Consider the following 13,287-nt stretch of genomic DNA (forward strand, 5'->3'; position numbering starts at 1 on the left):
GGTCACACAGCTGCCGTGAGCAGATCTGAACTCAGATTCTTCTGACCCTGGGCTTGAAATACTTCTGCCCTGGGTTTGTTAAGAGCATGCATTTTGGAGCCTGGGGGCCTCTGTTCAGATCCTGGCTTGGCCGCTGTGGCCGGAGACGCCCGTGCCTGCCTGGATCCTTCGGCCCATTTCTGGATGTGATTGCCTGACCTCCAGCTGCCAGAACCTGCGTTCTAGGGCTTTCTCTCACACTGTGCACTGTGGGCTTGAGAGTTGATGCCCCGGGAGTGACCCCCAGCCAGTGACTCTGCGACGGTAGGAGTTGATGTGTAAACACTCCAACTTACTCATCCTCTGCTGGGTTGACGTTGATTCACGTGTCCCTTAGGGGTCCCCAGGAAGACGGAGCACTGAGTTGCCATGGCCATAGCTCTCTCGGCAACTCCTCCTTTACTGGCTGCCTTCCCTCCCTTTCTCACTTTCCTTGGTCCCCTGCCCACGTTTTTGGGGGATTCCGCTCCAAACGAACCACTAGCTGTAGCTAGAGCTCTTGTCTCAAGACCTGCCTCTGGGGAAGCCCAAACCAAGACATTGACTCACCTGTCACTTCAGACAAGTCATTTTGGCCTTTCTGAGCAAAGGAAAATGGGGGAAATAGTAGCAACTTTGTCACATCATACTTGTGTGTTTTGAAGGAATGCGTATGTGAGAAAGGTATGAATATATGAAAACTGTTCACAGCAGTGCCCAACACTGCAACCCTGTGTATGTGTTAAAAATAACAGTACTGGGGGCGCCTGGGTGCCTCAGTTGGTTACGCAACTGCTTTCAGCTCAGGTCATGATCCTGGAGTCCAGGGATCGAGTCCCGCATCGGGCTCCCAGCCCCACGGGGAGTCTGCTTCTCCCTCTGACCTTCTCCCCTCTCATGCTCTCTCTCTCTCTCTCTCTCTCTCTCTCAAATAAATAAATAAAATCTTAAAAAAAATAACAATACTAGTAATTTTATTCCTAACAGAGAAAATACTCAATAAATGCCAATCATTATGATTGTGGTTACTGTTTTTTATTTCTTGGACACGGCTATGTGTCAGGCCCTTGTGCGGGGCTCTCTCATTTTGTTCATTCGTGAATTTTCTCAACCGCCCTCAGACAGAATCCATTCTTCCCCACTTCTCAGATGAGGGAATGCCGGCTTAGCCAGGTGCAGCCTTCATCAGCCAATCCTATAGCTATTTTGGGCTCATTTGGAGGACAGGGGAGGTGGCTGGAGGGAAAGGCTAGGGGAAGCTGGGGCTGGGCTCCTCCTCACTATCTTTCCCTACCACCCCCTGCAGTATCTTCCAAATGAGACGGGCCTCCAAGATGAGAAGAAGGTGCTGGACAACATGCACCATGTGATTCTGGTGTGGATTGGACCTGTGTTGCCGCTGTTGGTTCTGGTGCACCCTGACTACATCAAGCCCCTAGTGGGCGCTTCGGGTAGGTGGGCTGAGCCTGTGAGTGATGGGTAAGCCCTGAACTCCCAGAGCTCACCTGGGCTTCTAGGCATGCAGGCTCTCTAGGGGAAGGGCCATTTGAGCAGGGATTTGAAGGATGAATAGGAGTTCACCAAAGCAGCCATTGTATTACAGGTAGTGGGAATAGCATGGGAAAAGATAGACAATATCTAAGAGTCCTGGGAATTTGAGAGGATGTCTACCCCCCTGGAAGTCAGAGCTAAATATGCTTGGATAGGCAATTGTGGGCCCAGGATTTTGTTAAATGGTTGCCGCTTAATTCTAAACTATGGTAGCCGAACATTTGGCTTCTGACATTCCCACTGTGGCTCTTCCAGCTTCACCTGGGCAGCCCCTGATTGGTGGAAGAGGAGAGGTAGAGGGATTGTTTCTCCCTTCTGTGGTCCACACCTCTCCCAAGGTGTAGGACTCCCAGGTGTGCTTGGCTAGCTTTTGTTCAGCCTTTAACATGCAGATCCAATGACCGCCTTCTCCAGGAAGACCTGGGGTGACCCTCCAGGCAGATCATAGCTTTCTCTTCTGGGCTTCTCCATTCTCAGTCCTAACTCTCTAAGGCTGAGTGTGTCTGCACCTGTCCCTCTCATAGGAGTCTGGATCTGCAGTATGGCCTCGCATGTAGCTGGGCATCTCCAGAGGCATCGGGGTATTTGAGAGAGAGGGGAGGAATGAAAGAGCTCCAGGAATTTTATATCTCTGGCCCCAGCGTGGGCCTTTGCACCCATGTCTAGAGACCACCATCAAGGTTGCCACCCTGGAGCCAAGAAAGCAGAAGGGGCTGCTATCCTTCCCTTCCCGAACTATGCCCTCTCCACCGCTGTTGCGTTTGTGAGAGGGTGCCCACCTCACTGCACAAACGGGGAACCTAGACCCTGGGAAAGGTGACTCTTCCGAGGGATGGTGGGAAGAGCCCTGGCCTAGGACTTAGGCAGGCTGGGCTCTGATCCCGCCTGGAGCCATACCTATTGTGTGACTGAGAAATTCATCTAGCCTCACAGGGCCTCAGTTTCTGCTCTGTAAAATGGGGTGGTTGTGAAGGCTCCAGATGATGTGGGTAGGTGCTCATGAGGGTTTGTTCTCTCCTGCCTTTCTCAATCCTGCTTTTCTTTCTTTCACCTTCTCTTCCTTCCTCCCTACTCCTAACAGCTTCAGTTTCCTGAATACTGTCCTCTCTGGTTGTGAGACCCCAAGTAGAATAGGGAGTGGAGCCCTCAGTGTGGCCTCAGCATGCAGTAGATGCTCAAGCCTCTCCCCTCCCTCAGGATGGGCAGGGCATCCACTACCGCCCCCTGCTGGAGGAGTCAGATGGGGGCTCTAGCTAGGGAGTGTGGGGCTGTGAGTCAGGACAGACAGGCCTGGCCCCAAGCTGTGGATCCCATTCCCCACTGGGATCTCCACAGGACCATAGATGGGGAACTGGCTGCTCTGGGCCCAAATCCCCATGGCCCATGGAGCCTGAGAAAGGCACAGCTCCTCTTGGACCTCTCTTTCTTTGTCTTATATTAGGCAATTGGGATAGAGAGGATTAATGGGCGAAAGGGGGTGAAAATGATTTATAGAGGCTGAAATGTGATATATAGGCATGTAATTATAGCTTGTCTTTCTACATTCATTTTGTATGGAGTTGGAATTCACATAACATATAATTAACCATTTCGAGTGTTCCCAATGTTGTGCAACCCTTGGCTCTCTCTTGTTTCAAACTTTTTCATGGCTCCATAAAACAGCCTGAACCCATTAAGTAATTACTTCCCATTCTCCTCTGCCCCCAACTCCCGGGACATCCCCTCAATCTTCTTTCTATCTCCATAGCTTTTCCTGTTCTGGATATAAATAGGAAAGGAAAGGAATTATACACAATGTGGCCTTTTGTGCCTGACTTCTTTCCTTCAGCAAAATGTTTCTGACATTTATCCACAATGTAGTGATGACCAAGACCTTACCTCTTTTTTGTTACAATTTTTTTTTATTTTTTAAAAAAGATTATTTATTTATTTATTTGACACAGAGAGAGAGAGATCACAAGGAGGCAGAGAGGCAGGCAGAGAGAGAGGCGGAAACAGGCTCCCCGCTGAGCAGAGAGCCCGATGCGGGGCTCCATCTCAGGACCGTGGGATCATGACCCAAGTGGAAGGCAGAGGCTTAACCCACTGAGTCACCCAGGCACCCTGACCTTACCTCTTTTTAAGACTGAGTAATATTCCATTGTTTGGGTATATGGATAAACCACGCTTGTTTATCCACTCCTCCTCTGACAGACATTGGGTTGTTTCTACCTTTGGGCTGTTATGAATGTTGCTATGAACATGCATGTACAAGTTTCAGTGTGGTTGTATGTCTTCATTTCTCCTGGGTAGATCCCAAGGAGTAGAAACGGAGGGTCAAATGGGAATTCTACCTTTAATTTTTAAGGAACTACCAATAGCTTTGACATTTATTTTTCACTAGTAGGACCTTGCTGGGGGCTGGAGATGCAGATATTCATCTCACAAGTTCTTGACACCAGTGACCAATAATTATAATCATAGTTATAAAAATAGCCAGCAGTTGGTTAATTATTCATTTATGTGTACAAATATTTAATGAGCTCCTGCCATGTGCCAGGAACATATGAGCTCATTGAGTTTTTGTAGGGATGCTATGAGGCAGGCAGGGTTGTTCTGTTTCTCTTCTGGAAGCTGAGAAAGTGGAGGGACAGAGGGCTAAAGTGCCCAAGTTTACACAGTGAGTTAGAGGTAGGGCTGGGATTTAAACCCAGATGTGGTCCGCCCAGAGGCCAAGCGCTCAACCACAGTGATATGATCCTTCCTACTGGGGCACTGGTGGGGCCTTTTCTTATATGACCCCCTCCAGGGTAGACGTTACCATCCTCTTTTTACTGAAGGGGACACTGGTGAGAAAGGCAGCCTGGACACAGACTCCTGGAATCAAGTAGACAGAGTTGGAGTGGAGTAGGGACCCAAGGATGGGAGAGCAAGGGTTCAGCTGGGGAGACTTCCTGGAGGAGGTGTCAGTGAAGGATGTTTGGAGTTTGCCAGGTGAGAAGTGTCAGGTGGAGGGTTTTCCAGGACCAAGATGCAGATGTGTGAACGTGCCAAGGGAATTCAGGTGACTTGTGGTGTCTGGAGGGAAGATGATATGTGGGGAGGAGTAGGCGATGAGACAGGAACTGGACTCAGAACACCCACGTGCAAAGCAAATAAGCTTGTGTTTTATCCTGGGGGCATTAAGGAATGATAGGTGGTGTCTGAGCAGGACAGCCATTGAACAGGTCTGTATATCGAAAAGACCCTCAAGGGGCCTGGGCTGGAGTCCAGATCCCAGAGAATAAAGGAGTGACTAGACTTCCACCTTCTTCTCCAGTGCTGCCTCTTCCTGGAAGCCTGTCTTGAATTCTAGCAGCCCTTTCTCTGTGCCTCCCTTTGCTTCTGGCACGCTTTCTGTCTTCTTGATAATTGCACAGCGTGCTTCTGCTTCCCTTTCTTGCCCCACCCGGAGCTCCTCCAGGCAGGGTGTGGAGCTGAGCCATCTCTGGTCCCCAGTGTTGCCTAGCATGGGTTGGGTACAGGAAGATAGTAGAAGAGATGTCCTGAATAGGAGGATGAGTGGACAGATGACTGTGTGCACAGTTGGCCAATTCCTAGGTAGTGTGTGTGTAGGTGGCTGAGTCATGTCTCAGATAAAAGTGACAGTCACTTGAATTTCAGGTACTTCCTTCCTGGGCCTCAGCCCATTCTGTCCTACGTCTGCTCAACACACTGAAAGGGAATTCACTCGCTAACCCATCCATCTATCCATCCGTCCATCCATTTTTGCATTCATTCAACCTTTGGTTGGCTCATTCAATAAAAGCTATTTTACACTAGGGGTGCCTGGGTGGCTCAACTGGTTAAGTGTTTGACTCTTGACTTCGGCTCAGGTCGTGATCTCAGGGCTGTGAGATCGAGCCCCATGTTGGGCTCTGTGATGGGCCCAGGGTGCCTGGGTGGGTCAGTTGGTTGATTGTCTGACTCTTAACTTTATCTCAGGTCATGATTCAGGGTTGTGGGATGACGCCCTCCGTGTGGAGTCCACTTGTCCCTCTTCCTCTGCTCCTCCCCCTGCTTTCTCTCAAATAAAATAAAATCTTAAAAAACAAAAAGACTGTCTCTTCCTCTCCCTCTGGTCCTCCTCCCCCCCTTCCTCTCTGAAAAACATTATTTAGCCCCATATATCAATGATCAGCATGTTCCCTCCTCTCAAGGGGACTGTAACTGGATGGATACAATCCAGAGGGACTGGGGGAGGAAGGATAGCATCCAAGCAGAGGATCGAAGAATGAGGGGAGAATGTTTGAGGCAGAGAGGGGATGTGGTAGAAAGACCTGGAACAGAGAGATAATGTGACTTTTTCAAGGAGATGAAAAAAATTCTGTGATATTAGAAGATTGAGCATATAGAGAATGGAGGATGAAAGTGTTTTCAGAGAGGTCTGGACTGAGGTAGGTCATTCAAGGTTTTGAAACTGGTCTGAGCATCTGGTGGTTGCGGCTTATGGGTGTGAGTGGGAGGGGACATCGTCAGATCCACCATCTGATAAGACCTCCTGGGACCCGAGTGCAGCGCAGACCGGAGACTGAGAGCACAGGAGGTGTAATTCAGATGGCCTGAGTTGGCAGAAAAGAGGGGTGATGAGGGTGAAGAGAGGGTCATTCCGGATGGAGAGCACAGCCTGGACAAAGGTTTGGAAGTAGAGCCAGCATGTGGGATTATTTGGTGTATGTTGATGGAAGAGATAGGAGAGGCGTATGGGGCAAGATGGTGCATGGCCTTCAGTGCTTGCTTGAGCTTGAATTTTATTGCCAGAGTGATAGGGAGCCATGGGAGGTTTCTAACCAGGGGAGGCTCATGTTCAGATCAGCATGTTATAAGGATCTTTCTGGGGCAGGTGTGGCGGATGGACTGGAGGGGTGACATGGAGATCAGAACTCAGAGAGGAGGCCCAAGGAGCTTATAAGCAGAGGTCAAGGGTTAGAACTCTGTTTCGAGTCATGGCCATATCTTCTTTCTCTACAGCTGCCATCGCCCCCAAGGATGATCTTTTCTATGGTTTCCTGAAGCCTTGGCTGGGTGAGTATGGGATTGGGTGAGTTGGGCTGGGGCTTCAAGGAAGAGGGGGTGGGGTTTCCCGGAGTGTTTCAGAGTAGGAGGAGAGGCCCTTAATTTCAGTCTTCTGGGCCCAGGAGATGGGCTGCTGCTAAGCAAAGGTGATAAGTGGAGCCGCCATCGCCGCCTGCTGACGCCTGCCTTCCACTTTGACATCCTGAAGCCCTACATGAAGATCTTCAACCAATGCACAGACATTATGCATGTGAGTTGCAAGTTTTCTTGGGAAGAGGATGTCCTGGGAGTGAGACTGGTCCAGGCTCTGACTAGTGGATAAGCTGGGTGATGTTAGGAAGCTTCACTTCCTTTATTCTAGAAAGTGGGCTTGTAGCGAGCGGGCAGGTAGGTTGTTGGAAGGCTGGCTTAAAGTCTGCGGTATCTACATCCTTTTGCCATGCGTCTCTCTCTTCCAGGGTAAATGGCAGCGCCTGGCACAGGGCTCAGTGGTCTCCCTTGACATGTTTGAGCATGTCAGCCTCATGACCCTGGACAGTCTTCAGAAATGTGTCTTCAGCTACAATAGCAACTGCCAGGAGTGAGTGTGGCCTCCCTGGGGAAGACAGAGCCCGTTGCTCTAGAGCAGGGTGGTGGGAGAAGAAACTCTCAAGCATTAGGCATCCCTGGGCTGTTAGGCTCTGCCACAGATGGGCTGTGTGTTTCTGAAAACTAACATCACCTCCCTAAGTCTATCTCCTTACCCAAAAATAGAATCCCAATTCCTTCCCCATAGCCATCATGTGAGTATTAAGATAATGTTAATTGATGGCTTTTCATATAGTAGGTGCTTAATAAATGCTAGTTTCATTGCTCCATGAAGAGTAGTTTGGCTTCTGGAAAATATCTCCCCATTTTCTGAGCTACAGTGTCCTTTTTTTGTAAAACAAGGATGATAGTCCTTGACCCTTTGAGAGATGCTTTAAGAATAAAATGATGTCGGGGCGCATGGGTGACTCATTCAGTTGAGCTTTCAACTCTTGATTTTGGCCCGGGTCATGATCTCAGGGTAGTGGGATCAAGCCCCCTGTTGAGCTCTGTGCTTGCAGAGCCTGCTTGAGATTCTCTCTGTCCCTCTACTTTTGCCCCTCCCCCCGACCCCTGCTCTAAATAAATAGCACTTTGTCCTTAGGAAAAAAAAAAAGAATAAAATGATGCCACACAGCCCTGGCACACAGTAGATGCTCAGTGAATACTTGTTGAATGAATGAATAAGATGACCATTGTCCTGGTTCATTCATTCATTCATTCATCAGATATTTTTGTGTCCCTACTATGTGCAGGAGATTATGCTAGCTACTGGGAATATGGTGGTGAAACAGAGACTAAGTTTCAGTTCCTTGGAATTTATAGTCTAAGTGGGCACATATAGAATAAAAGACGTTGTCAGTGGCAAGTTTGTAGCACATAGTAGGTCTTTAATAATAAGCTTCTGCCTTTGCTACTCTGGGCTTTGTAGGGTTATGGGTTGGGTAAGGTAGAGATGACCTTAGTGATTGATTAATTAATTAATTAAATGGGAAATATTTACTGAATACCTACTATGGGCCATTCTTGGACTAGGCACTATGAATACAGTGGTCAACAAAATAGAAAGGGTCTTGCTCCCCTGGAATTTACAAGTTGGTGGGAAATAAGTAAAGATGCACAAATAAATAAGCAAGAAAACGACAAACTGACAAGTGTATGACAAGAAGCATACTTCAGGACCAAGGACAGCCCCTTGCACACCTGTCCCAGTGATTTCATTTTTTTTTTCCATTTTAAAAGACATTTATCTATTTATTTGAGAGACACAGAGAGAGAGTGAGCATGGGGTACAAGGGTTGGAGGGGCAGAGGAAGAGGGAGAGAGAATCTTAAGAAGACTCCATGCTGAGTGTGGAACCCGATGCGGGGCTTGATCTCATGACTTTGAGATTAGGACCTGAGCCAAAACCAAGAGTCAGATACTTAACCAACTATGCCACCCAGGCATCCCTTCATTTTTTAAAAATTATAATAGTTTTACTGAGATATAACTCACATACTATATGATTCACCCATTTAAAATACACAATCCAATGGTTTCTAGTATATTTACAAATTGTGCAACCATCACCATAATCCATTTTAAAATATTTCCACCAAAGATAAGCCCTGTACATTTTAGCGCTCACCCCCACTTCCCACTTCTCCCAGTGTAGGCAATCACGAATCTTCCTTCTGCCCCCACAGATTTGTCTATTATGGAAATTTCGTATTGATGGAATGATGCCAACTTCTCTGTCTGGTTTTGTTCACTCAGCATAATGTTCCCAAGATTCATTCATCCTATGTCAATATTTCATTTTTTAGGTTGATGAATAATATTCCATTTACCACATTATACCACTTTTTTTTAAATCCATTCATCTACTAATGGACATTTGGGTCATTTCCACTTTTTGGCTATTTTATAAACATTGGTGTATGAGTGTGTGAAAGTATGTTTTTAGGTTTTTTTTTAAAAGATCTTATTTATTTACTAGAGAGAGTGAGAGAGCATGAGAGGGGTGAAGGTCAGAGGGAGAAGCAGACTCCGCATGGAGCTGGGAGCCTGATATGGGACTCGATCCCAGGACTCCAGGACCATGACCTGAGCCGAAGGCAGTCGCCCAACCAACTAAGCCACCTAGGCGCTCCTGTTTTTAACTTTTTAAAGTCTGTACCTAGGAGCGGAATTTCTGGATTATGTGATAGTTCTTTGTTTAGATTTTGAGGAACTGCCAGACATTTTCTCCAATGTAGATGGGGCATTTTATATTCCTACCAGCAGTGTGTGAGGACTTCAATTTCTCCACACTCTTTCCAACACTTGTTAATTTTTTAAAAAACCCTTGTTATTATCTGTCTTTTTGGTTCTAGCCATTCCTAGTTGGGGCAAAGCAGCATCTCAGGGTGGTTTCGGTTTCCATTTCCCTAGGGGCTGGTGCTATTAAGTATCTTTCCGTGTGCCATGTGGCCATTTGTATATCTTTTTCGGCAAGACGTCTATTCATATGCTTTGCCCATTTTTAAATTGGGTTATTTGTCTATGATTGCATTTTAAGAGCTCTTTCTGTATTTTAGATACAAGTTTGCCATCAGGAATGGGAGTTCTCCCACTTTGTGGTTTGTAGGCATTTAGTTTTAGTGATGCTACATCTATTTGGAAGTCCTAATCCTTTGGACCTGTTTTAAAATGTACCTGAGTTTTGGTTTTATTCAGGTAAGATGAGGCCAACAAACAGATCAGATGATTACCATTAAAAAATAATTTGTTGGAGCGCCTGGGTGTCTCAATCGGTTGAGCGTCTGCCTTCAGCTCAGGTCATGATCCCAGGGTTCTGGGATGGAGCCCTGCATCGGGCTCCCTGCCCACTGGGGAGCCTGCTTCTCCCTCTCCCTCTGCCTGCTGCACCCCCTCCTTGTGCTCTCTCTTTCTCTCTCATTCCAATCAATAAATAAAATCATAAAAAAGAAAAAAGAAAATCTAGTCTATGCAGGGCCTTTCTCTGTCATCTACGCACGGGGAGGAGAAGCTTGTCTTAAGGGCCAAGTCCATGCTCTTCTCCCCAACAGGAAGATGAGCGATTACATCTCAGCCATCATTGAGCTGAGTGCCCTTGTGGTCCGGCGCCAGTATCGCCTGCATCACCACATAGACTTCATCTACTACCTCTCGGCGGATGGGCGACGTTTCCGGCAGGCCTGTGACACCGTGCACCGCTTCACCACCGAGGTCATCCAGAAGCGGCGGTGGGCGCTCCGTCAGCAGGGGGCTGAGGCCTGGCTGAAGGGCAAGCAGGGCAAGACCTTGGACTTCATCGATGTGCTGCTCCTGGCGCGGGTGAGGCTGGGCCCTGGAGGGTGGAGACGGGTGCAGGACGGTCTCCTGGAGGATTGCACTGACCTTGTAAAATGATAAGCATCAAAAGTGACAGATCTGGGATGCAGGTGCAGCACGCGTAAGACTTACTGTATTAGTTTGTTAGGGTTGCCATAACAAAGGGCTACAAAATTGGTATGTATGGGGTTAAACCCTGGAAATTAATTTTCTCAAGGTTCTGGAGGCTAGAAGTCTGAGGTTAAGCTGTTGACTGGGTTGGCTTCTTCTGAAGCCTCTCTCCCTGGCTTGTAGATGACACTTTCTCGTGTGCCTTCACATTGTCATCCCTCTGCTTACGACTGTGTAAGTTTCCTCTTCTTCTAAGGACACCAGCCGTGTGGGGCCAGGGCCCACCCTAAAGACCTCACTATAATTGAATTACCTCTCTAAGGCCTGGTTTCCAAATTCTGAGGTCCTGGGAGGGGAGGCAAGGACTTCACCATAGGAGTTCTGGAAGCAGGTGGGACACAATGTTGCCCACCAGACTTATGATGATGAAATAACAAGACTGAAGAAATGGGACAGTTGCAGAGATCGCTTCTGTGGAATTTCTGAGCAGTGCTTGGCTTCTAGATTCAGACAGTCCTGGGTTCTGGTTCTGGCCCTCCTCCTTAATGGATACTTCACCTTAGGCCTCTGACGCGCCCCTCCAAACCTCAGTTTCCCTATTTATGACATGACGGTTACGCGGCGTGGTCACAGGTGTTTGTTGGGCATCCAGCAGGCTGTCTGGTGCTAGCAGCTACTCAAGAAGTACAAACTCCCTTCTTCCCTTCACCTTTCAGTCTCCCTCCTGCTTTCCATCTTTCTTAGACAAGCTGCATACCTCTGTCTGCCTAGAATCCTTCCCCCTGCAGCTTGGCTTGAGAGAGGGGCAGTATCTTGACTTGAGAGGAGCCCGGGATGTGGAGGGTGGTCCACGAAGTGGGCTGAGCATCCCCTCTGGTTCATTCCAGGATGAAGATGGGAAGGAACTGTCTGATGAGGACATCCGAGCTGAGGCGGACACCTTTATGTTTGAGGGTGAGGACGTAGGGTGAGGCTAGGGGAGGTTGGGTGGGGGGCCCTGCTGTCTGAAAATCGCACGATCGCTGTCTTCAGACAGCCTCCATTTGAGCTCCTCCTCTGTCTACAGGTCACGACACAACCTCCAGTGGGCTCTCGTGGGTGCTCTTTAACTTGGCCAAGTATCCGGAGTACCAGGAGAAGTGCCGGGAAGAGATCCAGGAAGTCATGAAAGGCCGGGAACTGGAAGAGCTGGAGTGGTTGGTTTGGGATCGGGGGGTGGGGGTCAGGGGGATGGTGGCAACAGGTTGAGTCTAGAGCTTGGGCATTTAGTCCTTGCTCTTGCTTGTTATTGCTCTTGTTCCTTCTGGGTGTTGTTGAGTGGGGTGGTGTCCAAACAGATGTGTGGGTTCAGGTCTGTTCCACATGTCTCCCCACTCTCCTTGAACCAGCAGCTACCCTGGGCACATTCTTCTCAAGGCAGATTCCAGGAGCACAAAGAGCCACAGTTTAAAACTTCCACTTGCATTGTAACATTCCATTTGGCTAAAGCAAGTCACGTGGCCAAGTTCAATATGAATGGGGCAGGACATACATTCCACTTGCCCGAGCAGAAGACACTGCAGAATCACATGCAAAGCTCACGGGGTGTGTAATTCAAACACAGGTGTGGGGGGAGGGCAGTGAAGAACCAGCAACAATAATCCAGTTTACTTCAGATGTGTGCCACGTAGAGCTGATTCTGGGTGCCTCAGAGAAAACAGAGCATTAAATAGCATCGAACAGTGAGAAAGCTCTTTTTTGTTCAGTGTCCACCTTTTAGATTTTGACATCAAGGAGACACTCCCACTTGGGCTGTTGTATCTTGAACTCCTTGCGAATCTGCCCCTCTCTTTTTTAAAAAAGAGTTTACTTATTTATTTAATTGTCAGAGAAAGGGAGAGCACAAGCAGGGGGAGCAGCAGGCAGAGGGAGAAGCAGGCTCCCTGCTGGGCAAGGAGCCTGATGTGGAACCTGATCCCAGGACTCTGGGATCATGACCTGAGCCAAAGGCGGATGCTTAACCAACTGAGCCACCCAGAGATCCCATGAATCTGCCTTTTTTTAATAAAGGGAGAAGATGGCCCAGTTTCTGAGGACTGGCTAGGAGATAGTCTAGCTAGGATTTAATGACTCTTCTGTTTTCCCCAGTGGTGTTTACGTTATGGGTACTTTTATGCTAAGCATGCTGTTTGCCCTTTATGGTAGTGACATAAAGTTTCTTTGAAAGAGAAAGAAAATGATCCAGATCATGGACCAAGGGTTATAATTAGTCCAATTTGAGGCCCTGGAGTCCAATGGAAAAAAGTTCATAATAGCATAAGAAGAGAATGTATGGGTTTTTAAATACTGAAATCGGCTCACACAGCCTGGTAAACTGCTGCTAATAACCCCCTTGCCTATCCTGGCACCACTTCCAGCTGTCCTCTGACTGCCACATAATTCATCAGTTAAAGGGCTAATGCTGGGTGTGCAGAAGCCTGTTGGTGCTGCTCTGATTGGTTTCGGGTCAGATATTTTGCATGCTAAGGATTAGTGATATGTGCATGCCTGATTGCAGATGCTGGAAGTTGGGGCGAGTCTGAGATCCCGGACCGGTTTCCTGTGTGGTTGCTCCTGGATGCATGTGTGCATGCATGTGTGTGTTTGGGGAAGGGGCTGTTGCTGTGGCCTGGCCCCAAGTCACACACCATTCCATGTTCCGTGCTCCCC

General features: G+C 48.1%; 1 protein-coding gene across 2 annotated transcripts in view; it reads left to right on the forward strand.

Annotated features, from left to right (window-relative positions):
- The window catches only part of LOC131823684 (ultra-long-chain fatty acid omega-hydroxylase), a 57,856-nt gene that overhangs the window by 41,567 nt on the left and 3,002 nt on the right, over positions 1 to 13,287 (forward strand). For both annotated transcript variants that reach the window (XM_059160316.1, XM_059160315.1), the window contains exons 4-10: positions 1,325 to 1,469; positions 6,559 to 6,612; positions 6,726 to 6,853; positions 7,062 to 7,183; positions 10,224 to 10,491; positions 11,487 to 11,553; positions 11,666 to 11,795. In XM_059160316.1, the coding sequence (XP_059016299.1) occupies positions 1,325 to 1,469; positions 6,559 to 6,612; positions 6,726 to 6,853; positions 7,062 to 7,183; positions 10,224 to 10,491; positions 11,487 to 11,553; positions 11,666 to 11,795 (914 nt within the window). The remainder of the gene's footprint in view (positions 1 to 1,324; positions 1,470 to 6,558; positions 6,613 to 6,725; positions 6,854 to 7,061; positions 7,184 to 10,223; positions 10,492 to 11,486; positions 11,554 to 11,665; positions 11,796 to 13,287) is intronic.

The sequence above is a fragment of the Mustela lutreola genome, chromosome 2 (assembly GCF_030435805.1).
Source record: "Mustela lutreola isolate mMusLut2 chromosome 2, mMusLut2.pri, whole genome shotgun sequence".
Lineage (NCBI taxonomy): Eukaryota > Metazoa > Chordata > Mammalia > Carnivora > Mustelidae > Mustela > Mustela lutreola.